Source organism: Podarcis filfolensis (assembly GCF_964270895.1).
Source record: "Podarcis filfolensis genome assembly, chromosome: Z".
Classification (NCBI taxonomy): Eukaryota; Metazoa; Chordata; class Lepidosauria; order Squamata; family Lacertidae; genus Podarcis; species Podarcis filfolensis.
The window spans coordinates 33,305,279-33,329,041 of NC_139617.1; the positions used below are offsets into that span (position 1 = coordinate 33,305,279).

The 23,763-nt window shown below is 45.9% G+C and overlaps 1 protein-coding gene across 10 annotated transcripts in view; it reads left to right on the forward strand.

Annotated features, from left to right (window-relative positions):
- VAV2 (vav guanine nucleotide exchange factor 2) overlaps positions 1-23,763 on the forward strand; it is a 152,907-nt gene that overhangs the window by 97,013 nt on the left and 32,131 nt on the right. For 5 of the 10 annotated variants that reach the window (XM_083596331.1, XM_083596325.1, XM_083596332.1 and 2 more), the window contains exons 3-7: positions 4,626-4,684; positions 15,874-15,942; positions 19,725-19,827; positions 21,182-21,196; positions 22,259-22,357. In XM_083596331.1, coding sequence (XP_083452457.1) covers positions 4,626-4,684; positions 15,874-15,942; positions 19,725-19,827; positions 21,182-21,196; positions 22,259-22,357 — 345 coding nt within the window. The remainder of the gene's footprint in view (positions 1-4,625; positions 4,685-15,873; positions 15,943-19,724; positions 19,828-21,181; positions 21,197-22,258; positions 22,358-23,763) is intronic. The other 5 variants (XM_083596327.1, XM_083596333.1, XM_083596329.1 and 2 more) reach the window with 1 other exon arrangement.

Sequence of the window (23,763 nt, forward strand, 5' to 3'; positions counted from 1 at the left end):
TGGTTGATTCAGACTGAAGATGTTATGAAAAGTATTAAAATCAAGCAGGGGGGGGCCTGGATCAGGCCAGTGGCCCATGTAGCCCAGCATCCAGTACTCACAGTGGCCAACAAGATACCCCAATGGGAAGCCCAAAAGCAGGAACTGAGTGCAACAGCATCATGCTCCCCACTTGGGATCACCTACAACTGCCATTTAGAGGCTTGCTGCCTCCAGTGGTGGAGGTAGAATATAATTAGAGCCCTGCTGGATTAGGCTGAAGGCGTCTCATGATCCAGCATCCTGCCCTCACAGTGGCCAACTAGATGCTTGACGGGAAACCTGCAAGCAGGACCCAGGCACAAGAGCAACAAAATTGATTTAAGTTTGGCTTCACTTTATTGGTTCAAGCTAGTATAAATTGGCTAGAGGTCTGCATGAAAATGAGAACCGCTCCAAAATTCTCTTCCCAATCTCTCCCTTCGCATCTTTCCCTCCTTCTCTCTTGCATAAAACCAGACCCCCCTCCTCCCCTCCTCTGTGATCCCACACAGGCCCCTCATTTAAAAGACAGGACTACTGTCATCATGCCTAAATTTTGAGCAGTTTGGTTGAGATGATGTGGGCTGTGGCTGTACTTTGTGGCTGCGTCTCCCTAAGAGAGAGACACCAGGGGAAGACTGAGCTAGAAGCAGATGGGCTTGCCTCTGGCCTGTTACCTCTCTCCTTCATCTTTTTTTGTTTTGTTTTTGTAGGTCAGATCATTGTTTTCCTTCTCTCCTTTCTGCTTGCTTGGTAAATTTAACTCTGTCCAAGAATCGATCTCCTCTCTTTAATAAGCCTGTCAGAAGGTCTGACCCTTTAACAAATGCTGAGTGACAGCTATGTCCATGTGGTGATGGCACTCTTGGGATGTAACAGAAGGGATGGCTTTTCCCTTGTTATTTACAGGGAGTTGTGGAAAAGAACCCACAGCTCCCTGAAAGAAAGAGAGAGAGGAAGATTTACATCTCAGGCTATCCCTTGGATGTTATCTTCAAATATATACATACATAAATAGATCTATAGATAATCTATCTGAATGGACAGGCCTGTGCAGCTCTTTTTAATCGCTTTCAACTGAACTGGCACTTATACAGGTGCAACATAATACCCATTCCTACACCCATAACTCAGTCCCTTCCAACTCTACAATTCTGTGATTTAGCGTGGCAGTATCTACACATGGGAACTCCTTGCCTATCGGGCAGGCCTCTTTACTGTACTCTTTCCAGCATCTGCTAAAAGCATTTTGGTTTAGGCAAGACTACCTAGATATGTAGAATGCTGATGCATGTTTTAATCTTTTTTTTAGTTTTGTGCAGATTTTATTTTTTAAAAACATTTTGAAGAGTTTTTACTGCTTTTGCTGATAATTTTGTTTTATTCTCTTTGTAAACTGCTTTGAAGTTTTGTTAAAAACTATCATACACTGTATAAATTTTATGAAATAAAAGTAAATAAAACATCCAGTACAGTCATACCTCGGGTTACAGACGCTTCGGGTTGCCTGATTTCGGGTTGCGTACCGCGCCAAACCTGGATATACTGGAACGGGTTACTTCCAGGTGTCGGTGCTTGCGCATGCTCAGAAGTGCCAAATCGCGATCCGCGTGTGCACAGACACGGTGCTGAGGGTTGCGGACACTGTGGGTTGAGAACGTGCTTCCTACACGGATCATGTTCGCAACCTGAGCGTCCACTGTATTAGCTCTATTCAGAGTAATTGTTGTTAGCATCTGTCTGTCTTGAGAGACAATGGAGTGTGCCTCCAGGGGTGAGGTCAAACTCCTGCATTAGCAGCACTGAAGTGATTTCACAGGGTGGGGGCACAAGCCTGGGCAGTGTGTGTGGAGGTCCCGGGCTGCCCAGACAACAATCCCCCCCAGCCACACTGATGTAGTTCAATGGAAAACAGAGCAATACATTTGGCACCAGCTTGGCTGCAGAAATACAAGGCGCCATCCAACCGTCTTAGGGATTCTAATCCAGATTTGTGTGGGTTTAATCCTTAGCCTTTTCCTGAAGATATTCCACAAGGCAGCGGAGGTTTAGGATTAGAATTTTCCTTCTCTGAGATGGGCTCCCTTTGCAGGCTGATGAGCCCCATCTGCCCCTCATTTCCCTCTACAAGACATGCAGAAGCTGCCTTCTTGACCATTGGACCCACTATTGGTCTGGTCTGCTTTGTCCGCTGGAGCCTGTCTTCACATGCAGGGGAAGTCTTTAATTTACTAAGGGTTTGAGACCCACCTGGTTTAGCTGGCCTGTCGAAGTCATTTCCCAGGGTGTGGCTGCTGTCATATGCTGACAACTTTTAGGAGCCACAGGTGAGAACTGCGTGCAGGGTGGAAACCAAAGGTGGACAAACTACCCCAGAAGGAACATGATGTGTCCCGTCCCCATCAGAGGAACTGCTCTCCCCTGACACTTCATACACCTTTATTCAGAGTATAGATAATAATAATAATAATAATAATAATAATAATAATAATATGCTGCCCATCTGACTGGCTTACCCCAGTCATTCTGGGAGGCTTGCAACAAATTAAAACACAGTAAGACATCGCACATTAAAAACTTCCCCATACAGTGCTGCCTTCAGATGTCTTCAGTTTTTGCTTTAACATGTGAGACTAATGCAGGTCCATCGGTTCTACTTAGAAAAGACCCATCGAAATGAATGAACCTACGTTAGTCATTTTGATGGTGGCTGCTCTTGAGCAGGACTAATATTGGATGCAGTCCATTAACTCCAGTTAGGCACGGGAGTGGTAATGATGGGTCTAATGGGGATGGCAGTCACAGGTGATCACTGAACAATTTCCCAGTCACAAAGACACAGAGCCCCTCCTACATTCCCCTTCCCCTATTGGCCAGGAAGGGGTCAATAAGGAGAACTCTTTTGTTTCCACGTCATCCCAAAGAGTCATAGAATTGTTGAGTTGGAAGGCACACCAAGGGTAATCTAGTCTAACCCAGCAGCGCATAGTTAAATTATGGAACTCGCTCCCAGAGAAGTCAGTGATGACCACCGACTTGGATGACTTTAAAAGAGGATTGGACAAATTCAAGAAAAAGGAGGAGGCTAATGGCTAGGCTCTGCTTCCACAGCTGGAGCAATGTTTCTGAATGCTTGTTGTTAGAAACCACATAAGGGGAGAGTGCTGCTCTTGTGCTTGAATCCAGCTTGTGGGTTCTGCAGAGGCGAACCAGTTGGTCACTATGAGAATGAGATGCTGGACTAGATGGGCCCCCTTTGGCCTGATCCAGCAGACACTTCTTATGTTCCTATGTTAACCCTGCTGCAATGAATTCCTGGTAGATGGCCATCAAAAGAACTCCAATGAAGGAGAGCCCACCACCTTCCGAGGGAGTCCGTTCCACTGTTGAACAACTTGCAGTCAGAAAGTTCTTCCCAGTGTTTAGTCAGAGTCTCCTTTCTTCCTTTGGATCTATTGGTTTGGGTTCTCCCCTCTGGAGCAGCAGAAAACAAGCCTGCTTCATCTTCCATGTGACAGCCCGTCAGATATTTGAAGATGTCTTCTCCTCTCCTCTCCATGCTAAAGATACCCATTTCCTTCAACCATTCCTCATAAGGCTTAGTTGTGGAAAACTCCATCCCTGTCCACAGCTCCTCTCAGCATGTGTGAGAATCATGCCATCCTTGCCTAGCAAAATAGCTCCTTTCGCTACATTCAGATTTTTAGTTTCGCTTTGGGACATTTATTTATTTATTTCATTTCATTTATTCAAAGCCTATTTTAAAAACGCCCTGCTCTTTTGCAGGAAAGAGCTCCCAGAGTGGCTTGCGAATCAATAAAAACAGCAACAGGGCTGCTTGCCCTCAGGCTTGCAGCCTTAACAAGACACAAAAGGAAAAAGAAGAAGCGGGAGGGCAGAGGAAAATAAATGATCTACTTGTGAATAATCACTGTGGACTTCAAGCGGTGGGGCGGGAGGGCGGGCGGTTATGCAGTTGCATACCATGTATGAATTACTAATGAAAAGGACAATGCAGCTATGTTTATTTATTGATTGTGAGTTTGTAAAACGCTGTTACCGTTATACGTACTGATTTATTTTAATTTTTGTAAAAAATATGTGGTCTTTCTCATAAGGCAAAAAGAAAAGTTAATTGATGGTTCACTATGGCGGCTGCTTTGAAAGAGATGATCAGAAAGACAGTTTGAATTGCCCCTAGGTCCACTTAGCTTAGTTTTGCTGACACTGGCTGGCAGCAGTTCTGCAGGGTTTCAGGCAGGGAGATGCCGTTGGGAAATGAACCTGGTACATTCTGTCTGCAAAGCTCTACCACTGAGCAACTGCCCTCCCCTCCTAAGTTAATGAACTTAGCTTCATTAACTTCAATGGCCTATTCTGAGTAAAACTTAGATGTAGTTCCTTGACATAATTATTGTTTTTGTAGGTGAGCAACGGCTTTGCAATTATACCAAAATTAAATACATTCTTTTCTAACAAGTGGGAAAACAGATCCTTAAAAGCGACTCCCACCTGAGATTTTCTTGCATGACGATAACAGCCTTGTTACCTGACTCTAGAACTGCATCTGTCTCTAATACCCATCCTTGTCTCTCTTTCATTAGGTGATATCGGCAGTCTCCAGACTATCTCATCACAGCATCGCTCAAAACAAAGGAATTAGGTAAGGGGTTCCATTTTGCTTGAAGTTGCTGCATTTTCAAAATTGTTTCCTTAAATCTGCAGAACAGGTTTTCTTAAGTTTAATTGCTGGCTGCTCTGTGAAGATGCGGGTGGCGCTTTGGTCTAAACCACTGAGCCTTGGGCTTGCCGATGGGAAGGTTGGCGGTTCGAATCCCTGCAACGGGGTGAGCTCCCATTGCTCGGTCCCTGCTCCTGCTAACCTAGCAGTTCAAAAGAACGTAAAAGTGCAAGTAGATAAATAGGTACCGCTCCGGTGGGAAGGTAAACAGCGTTTCCATGCACTGCTCTGGTTCGCCAGAAGCAGCTTAGTCATGCTGGCCACATGACCCGGAAGCTGTACGCCGGCTCCCTCAGCCAATAAAGCGAGATGAGTGCTGCAACCCCAGAGTCAGTCACGACTGGAGCTAATGGTCAGGGGTCCCTTTACCTGTGAAGATGGGGGAGAGGTTGCTTTGGTGTTGTGAAGCAGATTGGCGATTTTGGTGTAGGTGGGACGTGGATGGTGCTGTGGTCTAAACCACTGAGCCTCTTGGGCTTGCCGATCAGAAGGTCGGTGGTTTGAATCCCCACAAGTGGGTGAGCTCCCATTGCTCAGTTCCAGCTGTTGCCAACCTAGCGGTTCAAAAGCACACCGGTGCAAGTAGATAAATAGGTACCACTGTGGCGGGAAGGTAAACAGAGTTTCTGTGTGCTCTGGCTTCCATCATGTGTTCTGTTGCACCAGAAGCGGTTTAGTCACGCTGGCCACATGACCCAGAAAGCTGTCCGTGCACAAACACCAGCTCCCTTGGCCTGAAAGCGAGATGAGCGTCCCAATCCCATAGTCACATTTGACTGGACTTAACCATCCAGGGTCCTTTACCTTTTACCTTTTTTTGGGGGGGTGTTAAGTAATATAATCCCTCCACCCAAAGTCCCAGAATTTCCCATGCTCTTGGAATACCAGTTGGCGGGGAGAGTTGCTATTACACTCAAGTCTTGCTTTTGGGCTTCTTCACATTGGGGCATCTGCTTGGCCACTGTGAGAACAGGATGCTGGACCAGATGGGCTTGATCCAGCAGGGCTTATATTATATTCTTCCTCCAGCAGGTACTGGAACCCCCAGATTTTTGCACCCCCTCACATCATTCTCATGGATGAGTAATCCCAGTTCCTCTTTCCTTGGCCAACAAATGCAACTTCCAGACATTTAAAAACTCTTTTCACACTTGATCCCTGGACAGCCAATTTTGGGGAGTGGAAAGTTTCTTTTGCAGTCCCATGCAACAAAGATCTGGTCTTTGCAAACATTCCCTTTCATCCCAGGAACAAACACTCCCGCTGCCTTGTTGGATCAGCTGCCAGAAGGGTTGGACGAAAACCCACCCACCCTCCTCCCCCTCTCCTCACCCTCCCCTGCATTGCCTGCCTGCCCTGCACAAACCCAAGTGTGGCCTCCACTTATTCTAAACTTGGATCTTCAAAGGCTGGCTATCATTGCTGAAATAAATAAGCAATGCTTGGAGTCAGCTCAAGGAAGCGGCACAGGGCACAAGTCACCTTTAAGAAACCCCCATCCATTTTGGACTCCCTTCTCTCTCAGTATTTCTGATCATGGGATCTCACCCAATAGTTCATTGGTTCATTCAACTTTTTGAAACCAGCCTTCTTAAAGTCCAGTGTACATGTTCGACTACACTTAGCTGGCCTCTGTACCATGAAACCCAGGAGGAACTGATCACTTCCTCCCAAGGTTCTCAGTACTTACACTTCGTCAGTCAGTTCCTCCCTGTTATTGAGAACCAGGTCCAATATAGATTATGGCCTTATTGCTTCTTCCACCTTCTGAAATTGTCAGCAAAGCTTTGGAGGAATTGGTTTGAGTTCCAACGGATATCTGGGTAGTTGACTTCTCCTTTTTGGAAGTTTCGGAATCTGCTGTAGGATGGCATTACCCAAGTCCTTAGACTGGCTTAGGTATATACAGTGGTACCTCAGGTTAAGTACTTAACCTGAAACTGTTCTTAACCTGAAGCACCACTTTAGCTAATGGGGCCTCCTGCTGCTGCCGTGCCGCTGGAGCACGATTTCTGTTCTCATCCTGAAGCAAAGTTCTTAACCTGAAGCACTATTTCTGGGTTCACGGAGTCTGTAACCTGAAGCGTATGTAACCTGAGGTACCACTGTATAGCAAACACCCACAGTAAGATCATTGGGGGGGGGGTTTCTTCCCCCTTCCTACAATTTTTACCCAAATACTCTCAGGTCCAGGTCATGGATCTCTTTACAAGTGTACACATCCTTTACATATAATGCTCCTCTTCCTCCCTTCCTGTTTGGGCTATTGCTTTTGAACAGGTTAACCTCCCCCCCCCCCATTTCTACATTCTAGTCATGTGTCTCATCCCACCAGGTCTCAGTAATGCCTACTAGGTCATATTTGCTATCCTGTATTAAGAGCTCAAATTCGAAAGGCACCAACCCGATGCCTTTAGGAAACCTGCAAGCAGGATTTCAGCACAAGAGTCCTCTCCCCTTCGGTTTCCAGCAACTGGTATTCATAAGCATTTCTGCCTTGCCCTTCATGAATTTGTCTAATCCTCTTTTAAAACCAGCTAGATCCCATGGGCATCCTGTGAGCACAGGATGCTGGAATGGATGGGCTATAGAATCATAGAATCATAGAATCATAGAGTTGGAAGAGACCACAAGGGCCATCGAGTCCAACCCCCTGCCAAGCAGGAAACACCATCAGAGCACTCCTGACATATGGTTGTCAAGCCTCTGCTTAAAGACCTCCAAAGAAGGAGACTCCACCACACTCCTTGGCAGCAAATTCCACTGTCGAACAGCTCTTACTGTCAGGAAGTTCTTCCTAATGTTTAGGTGGAATCTTCTTTCTTGTAGTTTGGATCCATTGCTCCGTGTCCGCTTCTCTGGAGCAGCAGAAAACAACCTTTCTCCCTCCTCTATGTGACATCCTTTTATATATTTGAACATGGCTATCATATCACCCCTTAACCTCCTCTTCTCCAGGCTAAACATGCCCAGCTCCCTTAGCCGTTCCTCATAAGGCATCGTTTCCAGGCCTTTGACCATTTTGGTTGCCCTCCTCTGGACACGTTCCAGTTTGTCAATGTCCTTCTTGAACTGTGGTGCCCAGAACTGGACACAGTACTCCAGGTGAGGTCTGACCAGAGCAGAATACAGTGGCACTATTACTTCCCTTGATCTAGATGCTATACTCCTATTGATGCAGCCCAGAATTGCATTGGCTTTTTTAGCTGCCGCGTCACACTGTTGGCTCATGTCAAGTTTGTGGTCAACCAAGACTCCTAGATCTTTTTCACATGTACTGCTCTCAAGCCAGGTGTCACCCATCTTGTATTTGTGCCTCTCATTTTTTTTGCCCAAGTGCAATACTTTACATTTCTCCCTGTTAAAATTCATCTTGTTTGTTTTGGCCCAGTTCTCTAATCTGTCAAGGTCGTTTTGAAGTGTGATCCTGTCCTCTGGGGTGTTAGCCACCCCTCCCAGTTTGGTGTCATCTGCAAATTTGATCAGGATGCCCTTGAGTCCATCATCCAAGTCATTGATAAAGATGTTGAATAAGACCGGGCCCAAGACAGAACCCTGTGGCACCCCACTAGTCACTCTTCTCCAGGATGAAGAGGAACCATTGATGAGCACTCTTTGGGTTCGGTCAGTCAGCCAGTTACAAATCCACTGAGTGGTAGCATAGTCAAGACCGCATTTTACCAGCTTCTTTACAAGAATATCATGGGGCACCTTGTCAAATGCCTTGCTGAAATCAAGGTAGGCTACATCCACTGCGTTCCCTTCATCTACCAGGCTTGTAATTCTGTCAAAAAACGAGATCAGGTTCGTCTGACATGACTTATTTTTCAGAAATCCATGCTGACTATTGGTGATCACAGCATTCCTTTCTAGGTGCTCACAGACTGTTTGCTTAATGATCTGCTCCAGAATCTTCCCTGGTATTGATGTCAGACTGACTGGGCGGTAATTATTTGGGTCCTCTCTTTTCCCCTTTTTGAAAATAGGGACAACATTTGCCCTCCTCCAGTCTGCCGGGACTTCGCCTGTTCTCCAGGAATTCTCAAAGATGACTGCCAGTGGTTCTGAGATCACATCTGCCAGTTCTTTTAATACTCTTGGATGCAGTTCATCTGGCCCTGGAGACTTGAATACATCTAGACTAGCCAAGTATTCTTGTACTATCTCCTTAGTTATTCTGGGCTGTGTTTCCTCTGCTGAATCATTTGCTCCAAATTCTTCAGGTCGGGCATTGTTTTCTTTATCGGAGAAGACTGAGGCAAAGAAGGCATTGAGGAGTTCAGCCCTTTCTGTGTCCCCTGTTTGCATTTCACCATCTTCTCCTCTGAGTGACCCCACTGTTTCTTTGTTCTTCCTTTTGCTACGAACATACCCATAAAAGCCTTTTTTGTTGCTTTTAACCTCTCTAGCAAGCCTGAGTTCATTCTGTGCTTTAGCTTTTCTGACTTTGTGTCTACACGTGCTGGCTATTTGTTTGAATTCCTCTTTGGTGGTTTCCCCCCTTTTCCATTTTTTGTACACATCCTTTTTTAATCTTAACTCAGTTAAAAGTTCTTTAGATAGCCACCCTGGCTTCTTTAGGCACCTTCCATGTTTCCGTCTCATTGGTATTGCCTTAAGTTGTGCTTTTACTATCTCCCTCTTAACAAACTCCCAGCCATCATTAACTCCCTTTCCTTTTAGTATTACTGTCCATGGGATCTCACCAAGCACTTCCCTAAGTTTTATGAAGTCGGCTTTCTTAAAGTCGAGAAATTGAGTCCTAGTATGCTTGGCTGCTCCTTTCCGCTGTATAGTAAACTTCAGAAGAGCATGATCACTTGCGCCTAATGATCCTTCCACTTCTACCCCACTAACCAGGTCATCAACATTGGTTAGGACCAGATCTAAAATGGCTGTTCCTCTTGTTGCTTCTCCCACTTTCTGGACAATGAAGTTGTCTGCAAGGCCAGTGAGGAATCTGTTTGACCTTATGCTCTTGGCTGAGTTTGACATCCAACAAATATCCGGGTAATTGAAGTCCCCCATTACTACTATCTCCCTTCCTTTTGCATGCTTGGCCATCTGTTCCAGGAAGGCATCATCTATGTCCTCCATTTGGCTTGGGGATCTATAGTAAACTCCCACAATGAGGTCACTGTTATTCTTCTCTCCCTTAATTTTGACCCAAATGCTCTCACTTTGGCTTTGAGGTTCTAAATCTTGGATCTCTTCACAGGTATACACATCCCTGACATATAACGCCACTCCTCCTCCTTTCTTGTCTGGTCTGTTTCTCTGAAATAGATTGTATCCCTCCATTATTACATTCCAATCGTGGGACTTGGTCCAGCAGGGCTCTTCTGATATTCTTAAAAACTCCTTATGTGCACCTGAGAACAAGGCAGGAAAAAACCTGGAAGCTTCTTTCTCAGTGGAAGAACACTTTCACAAAACCAGAAGGGAGATTTCAGCACAGAACTAGACGATAACGGCGAGATTTGGGTTAGGATGCACAACATCCTCAATTTTCTGTATTGCTCTGTTTTAAAATTTAATATTTTGTAAATGCAATTACTTAAACCTCAGAGGATAGAATTGCTGTTCAGAGTTGTGCAGGTAGCGGCTGCCTACATATCTCAGTGGGGAAGAGGGGGTTTTATTCTCCAGAGCTCAAGCTGTGAACGACACAATGCGACAAAGACCCGTTTCTAATGAACCACTGTTCTTGTGCTGCTATGATTAGACATAATACGCTGCAGCTGTAGTCATGCACAATGTCACACGTGTCTTCCTCTCCAGCTCTGCAAAATTCAGCTTGGAATATTTAGTAGCCTTTCAGTAAAGTGTGTCAGGGAAATATGTGCTCTAAAATGTCAACATAGTGGGGGCAGTGTGGTGTAGTGGTTAGAGCATTGCTTCCCTAAGTGGGTGATGCCATCCACCGGAGGGTGGTGGGATTACTTGAAGGTGCACTACGAGGCAAGGAGATGCTAGAGATAATGACTATTAGACTTTGAAAAGGTGGTATCACTGAATCAAGTTCATTCATTTTGTTGAGTTAGTTAAACTAAATGGGATTTAGAATAGAAGTGCAATTAATTGTCACTGTTTTGAATTTTATTGTGCTATTATCTTTCTTGGTAGGTCATGCAAACCACTATTCTGAATAAGGCTTTTCAAAGGGTAAGGTAGGGGGCACTGGTGGTGAATTTATGGGACCAAGGGGGTGGTGTCCTGAAAAGTTTGGGAACCACTAGGTTAGAGTGTCTGACTACGGTCTGGGAGAGGCCAGGATTCAAATCTCTGCTCAGCCGTGAAACTCACTGGGTGTGACCTTGGGCCGATCACTGTCTCTTAGCTAAGCTACCTCACAGAGCTGCTGTTAGGATAACAGGCGGAGAAGTTGGAGAGAACTGTATAGAGGAAAGGTGGGATATAAATGTAAAAATAATGACATATAGAACAAACAGCAGCCTATCAGCAGAATAAAACACAGTCAAGGGGTGGGGGTAAATTCTCCAGAATGCTGGGCAAAGAAGTAAGTCACAGCTTGGAGAAGAGAATATTCCCCAGCCTAGGACTTCTGCTGCCAAAGAGCCTTGCCAACGGACCATATTTGGTGGTAGCATAATCAGCAAAACCCTTCCAGGTTCAATCCCCAGCATCTTCTGGCAGGTTTGGGGAAAGACCCCTGTCTGGAGAGCTGCTGCCAGTCTGTGTAGACAGTGCTGGGCTAGATAGACCAATGGTCTAGCTCAGGATGGGGCAGCTTCCTATGTTCCTACTTGGGGGTGGAGGTGGGGAGCACGGGTTTAAACTTCATGCTTCTGAATCCAGAATAGCACCTCTTGGAGATTTTTAATCATATATGATGAAACTTAGGCTACAGGAAAGGAAGAATTATGAACTGGAGATCACCTGGGTGAAGTGGGGTCAGAATACCACTTACAAGTAAGCCTGCTTTTTATGTGGCATGATTAATGCTCATTGCAGGCAAAGAAAAGGGGACAGAAAAATTATGGATGATGACCCAGCACTTGTAATTACACGGAGGTGCTTGCTCGGCTAATTGGGAACAAGTACTGGTGTGTAATACCTTTTGAGCCGCCAATCTCTCTTCTCTCATTCTCTAATTAACAAAAAATCCCTGCAGTGCAAGCAAGGTCCAAGGAGGAGGAGGAGGAGGAGGAAGAAACAAATGGTATGGGGACTCTATTACTTGCGCCATGGCGGGATTAGTCTTCTCCAGAATGTCAACACAGTTCTATGAAATATGGTCTGTTCCACTCCACAACGAAATGGATACAATAGATTCAGGGCACATCACACCATTTGTGGGAGCTGGAATTTACTGTAGTTCCCATTTGCAGAGTATGCAGAAGGCCATCCCTAGGTCATTTGACCCTTTAATTAGCAACAATGGAGGCAGGGTGCTTCTGGGTGCCTGTCATCAGAAAGAACAGGAGGGGAGAGTGCTATTTCTTCCGTTCCTTCTTTTGGGGTTCCCTTAATGAGCATATGGCTGGTCATCATGAGAACAGGATGCTGGCCTCTAGCCTGATCCAGATAGGTTCTCCTTAGGTTCTGTATGCTAACTCCAGTGTTGAAGGCAGTAATGCTTCTGAAAAACCACTTGCTGGGAGTCACAAGTGAGGAGACCGCTGTTGCTATCACTTTCTGCTTGTGGGCTCGCCATTGAGGCACCTGGTTGGCCAATGTGAGAACAGAGGGCCTGATTCGGTAGGCAGGGTCTACCTCCACTGTGAATACCAGTTGCCGGAAATCACAAGTGAGGAGAGTCTTTCTGTTTCTGCATATGGTGTTGTGCTCATGTCCTGCTACTGGAACTTCCATTGAGGCATCTGCTTGTCCATGGTGAGAATAGGATGTTGGGCTAGATGGGCTCCTTTGGCTACCTGCAAAGCCTCCAGGCCTTTTCATCTTTTTAAAGAGGCCTAGGACCCTCATACTTACAGGACTGCCTCTCTTGGTATGTCCTGCAGAGGACCCTAAGGTCCATGAATAATAATAGCTTGAAGGTCCTGGACTCTAAGAAAGCCAGACTATTTTCCACCATGGCCAGGGCTTTTTCAGTGATGGCTTTGACCTGGTGGAATGCTCTGTCCCATGAGACTAGGGCCCTGCAGGACTTGATCTCCTTCCGCAGGGCCTGTAAGACAGACCTATTCTGCCTGGCCTTCAGTTTGAATTAGCCTGATCCTCTATTCCCCTTTCCCTTTCCTCTTCTATGAAGAAACCCTTTCTGGGACCCCACATTTAAATTTTTCCCTGATCTCCTTGCTGGTCCTAACAGGACCAACTTGGCCAGTTAGCCCTGGTTATCATTTGATGTCTACTGACTGCCCCCCCAAACAACCCCTGAGTTTTATTAATAATGATGCTGTATTTTATGTTGTATTTTATGCTGTTTTATGCTGTCTTTAAGTCGCATTTTAATCAATGTTTTATATTTGCTGTTAGCCGCCCTGAGCCTGGTTTTTAAACTGGGAAGGGCGGGTATAAATATAATAATAATAATAATAATAATAATAATAATAATAATAATAATAACTACTATAGTAATAAAAAGATGTGTTTGCTGAGTTTTAAAAAACAACAACTTACAAACCATAAAGAAACAAAGAATGACAGTTGTGTGGGGCATGTTATTGCAGCTGGGATAAAATAAACAGAAGGTGTAGTACAATTTTGCAGACATCCTAATAAAACAGATTCCACAATGGAAAGCATTTTGGAAGTAAGAGTCACAGATCGATAAGGCAGTCTTACCCCATATGCCCCCACTCAACCACTTTGATCAACGTAACTGGCCTCTTACAAGTGCCACATAACACTCATTCTTCATTTGTAAGAAATCAATATTTTAGGCAGAGTATCAAGCAGTATACAACTTTTGTGTAACAATAGTAACAATAATGACTGAGTAGTGGCGTTCCCCTTCTCCAAGAAGGATATCCTACATGGATGGCAGACGTATCTCTGGGGCACATCAACTGAAGAAAAACTCTGAAATGGTTTGCTGGGGAGTCTTTAAAGACCTGTAGGGCCTTTGGGGGCAGCTGCCACATGCCTGGTTGCTTTGACAACCGAATATTTATGCATGAGGCGGGATTTAGTGTACAGCTCTGCCATGCAGATGTGCACTGACTTGACCAACTGGGACATGGCATCAAGAACCAGCTCTTCAATAATTAAAAGGAAGTTGTCAAGTTCTTCAGGCCGAGAGGGTGACTGACGGGCCCTGAGATTTCTATTCCACCTTGCAGTAAGTAATTCCTCATCACTGCCTCTCTATCTCCAGCCTGGCTCTGCCTTTGAAGGAGTGCCCTTTGGCGTTCTAGGGAATGAATCTGATTAACCCTCTGCTCCACCTGAATAGCCAACTGAACAGGCAAGCTTAGGAAATCAAGTTGACTTAAGGGTTGGCCCCTTGTTTTCCCCAGAAGCACTCATCTACCTCTGTCATGGCCCCTGGAAAATTAATCCTCAGCAGTAAGTCCTCAAGCACCTACAGCTCTGAGGAAGAGATGGATCCATGCCCAGAAGGCACTAGAGCTTGCTGCTATTCCCTGTGCCCCAAGGAGACAGCTCTACCACCTATCTCTGATGGCTCATCCACAGACTCCTCGGGAGTCCGGAGTAGAGATCCCACTACTGGAAATCCCATTATTTCAGATGAGCCAATGGATGAAGAAGGCAGCACCAATCCTTTAACTGAGGAGGAAGAGGAGCTTTGGTGGATGGATCCTTCAGTCAATGACTTAGCCCTGCTTTGAGAACCAGTCCGTTGTTGCAGGGCTTTGCTAAAACAACATTGATGTTTGGCCTCCTCTGCAGGAGCATTATCCATGGTCCTGAACTCATACCTTGGTATCTCTCAATGGTGCTGATTCTTGCCTTGCCTTGGGAACCAAGAACAAATGAACTCCCCTTGTGTGGGGCATCACCTCTCTATGGTGGTGGACATGTACTCCTCTGAAGCTAAACACATTGTGTGTGAGAGAGAGAGCTCTATCCCCTGATAACAAAGTGCTTTTAAAAAATAAGAAGAAAAGAATGCTGATGATGCCAAAGCAGTTTGCAACTGCCTGGGTCATTTGTTTTGATGGGGGAGGTGGTTTCACAAACTCTTGGGTCCTGGGCTTCACCCACGAGGGGCAGTCCGAGTTCTTCACTGGATATAGGCATCTGGTTGGCCACAGTAAGAACAGGATGCTGGACTGTATGAACCATTGCCCTGATCCAGCAGGTCTTCTCTTACACTATTAATCCCAATAATCCTTGAAAGTGGTTCAGCATTCATCAGAAACGTCAGGCAATGAGGAACTGCATTATTTGTTCAGGAAATTGAGTCATGGAGGTTCTTAAAATTGTGATCTCTTCCTGTATATCTAGCACAGTTGACATTTTATTCTTCCATGTAATGACATGAATTTGGTGTCATTCAGAACATAAGATGTGCCAAAAGGCCCATCTAGTTTAGTATCCTGTCCCTCACAGTGGCCAACCAGATGCCCCATTGAGAAGCCCACAATGAGGACCTAAGTGCAACAGCAGCTCTCCCCATTTATGATTCCCAGCAGCTGGTATTATTATTATTTATTACTTATTTTATTAATTGCATTGCTGTCTCACCTTTTTCTCCAATTAGCTCAAGGTGGTGCACATGGCTCTCCCCATCTTCATTTACTGTAACCCCCATAACAACCATGTGAGCTAGGTTAGGCTGAGAGGCAGTGTCTAGCCCCAAGGCAACCCAGTGAGCTTCATGGTTAATTACGGATTTGAACCCTGATTACCCATGTTCTATTCTAGCACTCTAACTACCACACCACACTGGCTCTCCACAAGGCCCCTTATCATTGATGGCTTTAGTCTCCATGAATACAGAGGCTCTGAGTAGGAACCAAAAGTTCATTCTCCAGACCACTCTAAACCTGCATATCACAGAAGCAGCATTGATCATATTTGCATTCCTTACTTGCCTTTATCCTGTTTTTAAAAAGAACGTAAAGCAGATGTTCTCATATTTCCAGGTCTTCCCAACTCTTATTCTTAGTAGACTTAACACTTTCTCTGTATCTCTCCACCTACCCTTTACTTTCCAGGCCATTCCCTTCAGAGGAGACCACAGAAAATGATGATGATGTCTATAGGAGCCTGGAAGAGCTGGCTGAGTAAGTATCTACCAAATAACGGATTCTGCCATGAGATTTTATTTGTTCCTGATTTCATTTTTTATTTGGGCATAGGAGTGGGGAACCTCGGGCCCATGGGTCTAAATATGGCCCTCTACTCCCCCCTCTCTTTTCCTTGGATTCCCCCAAGCCACACACTCTTCTCCCCACACCACATCTCTTCCTAGCCCTGCTTCACACCCCCATGAGCATTTGTCTTCTTCCCATACACCTTCTCCAGAGTGACCCAAGGACCCGATCCTCAGTGGCTGATTCAACTCCTTTCACTCTGCTTGGGCAGCTCTAAGATGCTGGAGACTGGGACCCAGTTTCAAAAATAGTAGCAGGTCTCTAACCTGCCCCCTCCTCCAGGATCCCAGATCACAATGACTCTGGTTCTTCCTTCGTTCCTGAGTTCTTGTAATAGATAGCTGGAATTGCAGATTTCAAGGAGAGGAGAAGCCGAAAGTTACTGGTGTTTCGGCAAGAGAGAAGCCCTGTCCCCACCCACCCCGGTCCCCTCTTTCTCCCTGCTATGCAGCCTGATGGAATAGCTGCTGTGGATGATGGCTGAAGGAGGAACTTGATGAAGATGTTTCTCAGCAGTGCTAGCTGATTTGCTCTCCTGCAGATCAGTTCCAGAGCTGAGGGTATGAAATAGTTTTCCAGGGCTGACTGCCGTAACTTATATGAAGTTCCCAGCATTCCAAGCCAAACTGTGTTAGGTTAGGTCGTGTGTGTGTGCGCGCGTGCGCGTGTGGTATCCCCCCACCCCAACCCTGCCAATGCTGTGTCCCCTACAATAACCCAAGTGACAAGCTGAGATGCGCTGCTTCACCCACGGGCTCTGCTGTGTGGTGCGGCAAAATGCTAAAACGATCATTGCTGGGTTGCTATGTAAGCAGAGTTGACAGCCCATCCCGGTTGCTGTCCTTTGCAAAAAGAGCGGGTTGCGACGCACGGAAAGGGGGATGCTGCAAGTGACCAAACAGAGGCAGCAGCATCCAGGAACTCCGTAAACACATACACAGGAGGTTCTTAAGCTATTAGCAAAGGCTGGCTTCACATGCTGCTCAGATCTGCCACTACCAAACCAGCAACTGAAATTATTTCACGGCAGACGTGTTGAACTCACTGGAGTGGATTGGTTTGCTGCAGGTGTGAAGAACCTGCATCCCTCCAAATGTTGCTGAACCACAACTCCTACCATTATCATGCTTGCTGAGGCTGATGGGAGTTGTAGCTGCACAAGATCAGGAATGCAGAAGGTTCCCTGCTCCTGGTTTTCTGCAAGCGTAGCCCTCCATACCTCTCTGTCTGGCCCTCACGATTTGGGAAAAGCCATGCCCTCTGTCCTGGACAGTCATGGAGAATGACTGCCTGGGTGATCTCTCTCTCCACCCCTCCCCACTTGTGTCTTCCAAGAATGGGGAAGGGTGATAGCTTAGTGGTAATGCACCTGCTTTGCATGCAGAAGGTCCCAAGTTCAATGCCCAGATGGCATCTCCGGGTGGGGCTAGGAAAGGATTCCCTGTCTGAAATCTGCTGCCAGTCAATGCAGCTAGGTGAACCAATGGTCTGACTCAGTATAAGGCAACTTCCTATGTTCTATTCAATTCAGTCCTTTATTTAGAACCACGAGTACTAGAATCATTTTTAAGGCCACAAAGCTCAGGAGCAGAGCATCTGCTTTGCATGCAAAAGAATCCAGCTTAAATCCCCAACAGCATATTCATGTGGAGATTCCTTGTCTGGAATCCTAGGGAGCCACTGCCAGTCAGTGCAGGCAGTACTGAGCTATATGGACCAATGATCTGATGCAATATAAAGCAGCTTCCTTTATTTCTGCATTCCTCTGAGCCAGCGATGGGATTGAGATAAGGGTACATCCAGGTGACCCCAATGGTAGGAGTAAATATAAGCTTCATCATGGCTGGCCAGTGATGTGACCCTCATACTCCCTAGATAATTTGGGCAATTAGGAAACCATCATTCCCCTAACAAGCAGCTAGGGAATGGGTGTGACAGAGAGTCTTCTCTCCAGCCAACACTTTCTAGCTGTTTTTGTTTTTAAACATCTCTCGCAGAGCCTCAGCTTACAAGGCAAAGTGCCATTTTTCACTGCAAAGAGAGCTGGTGGCGATAGAGGAGGAGGGAGAGAAAGGCAATTTCTGCCAGTGCCCTCTTTAAACTCAGCAGGAGGCCAAAGCTCACATCCCGAGTTCAAAGCCAACCTTTGCTTTCAAAGCCAACCTTTGCTATCAGAAGTCGCTGAGTGCCTGCTGTGGAAGTTGCCGGAAGGTGTGGGTCCCCACATTGGGGTTTGGCAACTGCTGGACAGAATCATAGAAGTGCAGAGTTGGAAGGGACCCAAAGGGACCGTACTTCAACTCCCTGCAGTGCAGGAATGACGGCTAGGAGACAGAATCTGGAGACTAAGCAAATTTGATTTCCCTAAAAATGCTCTTCAAAAGCCCCCTTCTATGAATTCTGAATATATAGCAGAATTGGGAAAAACATAAGCCAAGAGAATGAGAATGCATCTCTCTAGAATTCTCTGTCTGGCCCTTGGGAGTGTTCCTAGGCTGTTCCCCTTCCCAGGCCACATCCCCCATGAGTCCTACTCTGTTCCCTCCTCAAGGACTTCTGCCACCTTTATTGAATGAATGATTGATTACAAACTTTATTGATTTTAAAATAATAATAATTAGCAAGCATAAAGTGTTGTCTTCCAGTACAAAACCATGTGCAGATGTTCAGCCTTGAACTATGATGATGCCTCTTGCTTGCCTGTACGGAGAATAAAGAGGCAGCATGTTGTTGTTGTTACAATTTATTATTTGTCCTTCACCCTAAGATCCCAGGGCTGGTTAAAAATCGAAACTCAACATTAAAAACAGCTTAAAACTGCTTAAAATAACAAAATAAGGTGCATCCTAAAACACACACACCTCAGGTGCCAAAGACCAAGGTAAAGAGGCATGCGTTGGCCATACATAGACACCTCTGCGGGAAGGGAGGTCTTCAACTTAGGGGCCACCACAGAGAAGGCCCTCTCCCCCTGGTCCTCCCTGCCCCCAGCCTCTGAGGGTGGAGGACCTACGAAGAGGGCCCCCTGTGCCCATCTCAGCATCTGAGAGATGTTGCTGTGTTGTGTGTGCATGTGTAGAAAGCTCTGGCTTGAACACGGCTAGAATGTAGCCTACCATACAAAGCCAAGAGGCACATTTGTTGCTCTCTCTCCATATTTGCCTCTGGCCCTGCCCATCCGTGGCATGCTGCATGCAGAAGGTTGCCCATCTACAAGATTCATTTACCGTATTGGCTTGGATATAAACCGCACCCTTTCCCCCCCATATTCCAACCCTGAAAAGTTAAAGTGCAGCTTAAATTCACGACCTTACAAAAATGGGCTTTTTTACAATATCGCTGCTGAAACAGACATATGGTAAAATGGAATGGGTGTGAGTGCCTGCGGAATTTTAAGGGAGCAGCTTATATTTGAGTATTGTCCTTTTCCCCCCTCCCCCCGCCTCCCCAATTTTAAAGGTGCGGCTTATATTCGGGTACAGCTTATATTCGGGCAAATACGGTATATGTTTAACCATTTGATTTCCCACCTATATACATAAAAATGTATGGCTGCCGTCACGCTGCAGTTCACGTAACCACCTTTTTTTATTTATTTAACATTTTCTGTGCGGCTTTTTACACTTAACCATGAGCGTGGCCTGCTCTGTTTCTTTTGATGCACTAAACGACCCTTGTTGGTTTTGTTCCAGCGAGCACGATCTGGGGGAAGACATCTATGACTGCGTCCCATGTGAAGATGAAGGGGATGACATCTACGAAGATATTATCAAAGTGGAAGTCCAGCAGCCCATGGTGAGGGCATCATTGAAGGCCTGAGCATGCCTCAGCCTCATAACTTTTTGGGGTGGTCCCCTTAGCTACTGTTTTTAGAACTGAATATCAGGAGGGGGGCAATCTGAATAGAATTGTGATGGCAGTGGGTTGCCACTTGAATGATTTGGGGGAAGGGCCATAGCTCAGTGATAGTGATAGTGTGGATCAGTGATGGATAACAGATCAGCGATAGTGTGGATGCTTCCGCACTAAAATACTGTTTTCTTACCGATGCAGAATGATTCTTATGTGCCACTTGTAATGGGGTGTGTGTCTCTTATTCCCATCACTAATGACATACCCACACCCAATAGTTTTTTTGTTCTTGTTTGAAATGCACCTTCTTCCTCCCTCTCTTTGGGGTCATCCTGCACACTAAACCTTCACTTCTGCTGCTTTTTAGATGGGGAAACAAAGCATTTTGGGAGGTCATCTGGAGTATGGGGAGTGCCTTCTGGGGGGGGGGGAGAGAGTGAGATAAATGTGTAAGGGAGGCATAAAAATAGCAAGCAGATGACAACCTGCCCTGGCTAGCTGTCAGATCTTCTCTCTTGAGGCTGAGAAAGTTGGGATGGATGGGTGGCTCAATTAGCCAGCTGCATATCTTCTCCTGAGAGTATTTTTAGATTCTGGCAAGTGTTGACAGACATTGCCCTGATATTCCGCTCCCTGGGGGGCACCTTTCCCCTTTTTTTGAGCGGTGTGTTAAAAGTCATGCAAAGTCTGCTGCTTTCAAAAGTGAGGAGTTTGGGGCTTTTAAGTTTATAGATTGTGGATGGAGAGAGTAGACAGAGAAAAGTTTTCCTCTCCTCTCATAACAATAGAACTGGTGGACATCCAACGAAGCTGCATGTTGGAAGATTCAAGACAGATAAAGTCCTTATTCACACAGAGCATAGTTAAACCGTGGATCAGACAAATTCATGGAGGAGGAGAAGTGGGCTTTTGTATGGCTACTAGCCAGGATGGCTCTGGTCTGCCTCCAGCTGGACGTAGCAAAGCTTCTGAATACCAGTTGCTAGAAACTGCATGAAGGGAAGAGTGCTCTTGTGCTCAGGTCCTGCTTGTGGGCTTCCCATAATGGGCATCTGGTTAGCCACTGTGAGGACAGGAAGCTGGGCTAGATGCACCCCCTATGGTATGATCCAGCAAGTTCTTCTTTCGTTCTTATGAGTATACCAAAGACATATTAGCGGCCTTTGCAAGCCTTTGTAACTTATCCCCACAATGTGCAGCAAAAACATTTTTAGAATTCCAAATGAAACGGGTGATTTGTGATGCAAAATGTCCTAACCCTTCTTGATTTTCCCTGTATACCCCTTCCATGCTTCAGATCAGATATATGCAGGTAAGTGTTCCCGGCTATAAGTGAAAAGAGTTTTTATCCATTGCATGTGCCATGGTCCCAAGCCCAGGTTTGCATGCTTGGAAATGGACGTCTCAGGTGCCTTTTATGCCTCATTTGGAACATGCATAGATCTGGCTATTTATTTATGAACTTACCGGTATTTTTTTTGGTTTTTGCCACCAATAGGTTACAATGCAATTTCCACCTCAATAAGTAAAACAATTCGTTGGTTAGTATAAGACAGTATTAAAAGAAAAGAAAAGAAAAGAAAACATACATTCATACATACACTTAGAATGTGGTAGGACAAGAAGGGGCTGCAGTAGAAGCTCCAGCGCACCTGGCAACTGCTCTCTTAGCCACGAAGTGGTGAGGGTAGCTATCATTTTCTCCCTTAAAGAGCACATAAAGTTGAAGGAGGAAGTTGGCAGAGTGACCTTCTTTCCCATTTCCTCATGTAACCCTATATGCTCAGGGCTGAGATTAATTCTACTGGGTCCAACTTTTACCCAGATCCCTTGGGAAAGTGGTGTGTGTGCAAGAGAAGGACTGATTTTGGAGGGTGGGGTGGGGTAGAAGTGACCAGAGGAAATAGCGCCCAGAGCAGTCCCTCCAAAATCCAGATGTTCCCATGGGCCTAAGAAGGTTGGCGAGTCCTAATCCAGGCGCTGCTTCTGGGAACGTCCTGCCCCATGTGTGTCTAGCTAGACCAAGCTACTGATGATGGCAGTATACTGTGGTCTGATAAGGCAGATTCTTTCATTCCTTACTGTATTTTCAGTGAAAGGACCATAGCTCAGTGGTACAGCATCTGCTTTGCATGCAGGTGGCCCCAGTGCAATCCCCAATGGCATCTCCAGGCAGGGCTGGAATTGCCCCCCCCCCACCTAAAACCCTGGATTGCTGCTGCCTGATAGCATAGACAGTCCAGTGGTCTGGCTCTGCATGAGACAGCTTCCCTTGTCCACCTGAAGGTATCCCTAAGTTCCATTCTGTTGAGTTCAGATCAAAACGAGCAGCTTAGACATGCTAACATGCCAGTGTTTATGTTTTCCCCTCTAGAAAATGGGCATGACAGAAGATGACAAAAGGAATTGCTGTTTGCTAGAGATCCAGGAAACTGAGGCCAAATACTACAAGACTCTCGAAGACATAGAAAAGGTGAATGTCAAGTGCAAATTGCTACATTACATATGTCAGTGCATTTGGCGCTTGGGCTCTACAATGGGGATCTTACAATCAAAATTTTGACAATAGGGAATAGGTCTAGGTATGACCTTGTGGGCCAGTCTCTCTTTCTCTCTCTCCCCCCCCCCTCCTTCTTTCGGCCTAACCTACCTATGCACCACCTAAGCTCATTGGAGGCAAAGGTGGGAGATAAATGCTGCAAACAAACAAGGAAAGGAAGGAAGAGAGACTTTAAAACAGCCAGACCACCCTCCCTTCGTGGAAAACGCCCCCTGGAGCTGAAGGCATCGTGAAAGGAGGCGGAGAGTTTTGTTTTTCTGTCCTTGCTGCCAAAAAGTTTTTTTCTCTCCCTCTTGCAACCCTCTCTCGTGCCCAGTCCAGTGACAGCTTTTAACAGACTCATTACTCTTCCTGATGGGCAGGAGCTCCACAACTGTTCTGATAAGGACCCTTTCCCTTACCTCCGTTTGATGGCCTTCAAATGATAAGGGAGCAGGGCCATTTATCTTGGGGGTGGGCGCGTCTCGCCAGCCCTGCCTTTTAATTCATTTTGATGAATTATGGTTTGGTTTTGCATTTCAGAATTGTTTAAAACCACACACACACACACACACACACACACACACACACACACATAAAGATGATGACTTCAGGAGCATAATATGGAGCCAGGAGCCAAGTAATTACTTTCCCCTTTGGTGATTAAGCAACAGTGTAAACACATTAATGTTTTTAAAACATGAAATTAGCTCAACTTACAATTTGCTTTTTATTCCTTGGCTAAAGAAAAAATATATCAAATGGATGGACAAAGAGAGGTTTTGTACAGTGGATGCTTGGGTTGCGAACATGATCCATGCGGGATGCACATTCACAACCCTCAGCATTCGCAACCTGCAGCGGCGCATGCTGCAGGTGCTTCTGCGCATACACAAAGCGTGATTTAGTGCTTTACGCATGTGTGACCACTGAAACCCGGAAGTAACCCGTTCTGGTACTTCTGGGTTTCGGCGCGTCCGTAACCCAAAAAAACGCAACCTGAAGTGTCTGTAACCTGAGGTATGACTGTACACTGAATATTTAGTTAGGGCAATAGTTGCTCTTGTGTTCAGGTCCTGCATGTGGGCTTCCCATAACAGGATCTGGTCAGCCACTGTGGGAACAGGTTGCTTTTATTGGATGGGCCACAGGCCTGATCCAACAGAGCCTTGCTTAGGGTCTCCTGCTGCTTCTTCACTACTGAAGGCAGGGCGCCTCTGAATACCAGTTGCTGGAAAACACAGGAGGGGAGAGTTGCTGTTACAACTTTGGTCCTGTTTGTGGCTTCTGGTTAGCCAGTGTGAGACCAGGATGCTGGACTAAATGGGCCTATGGTTTGA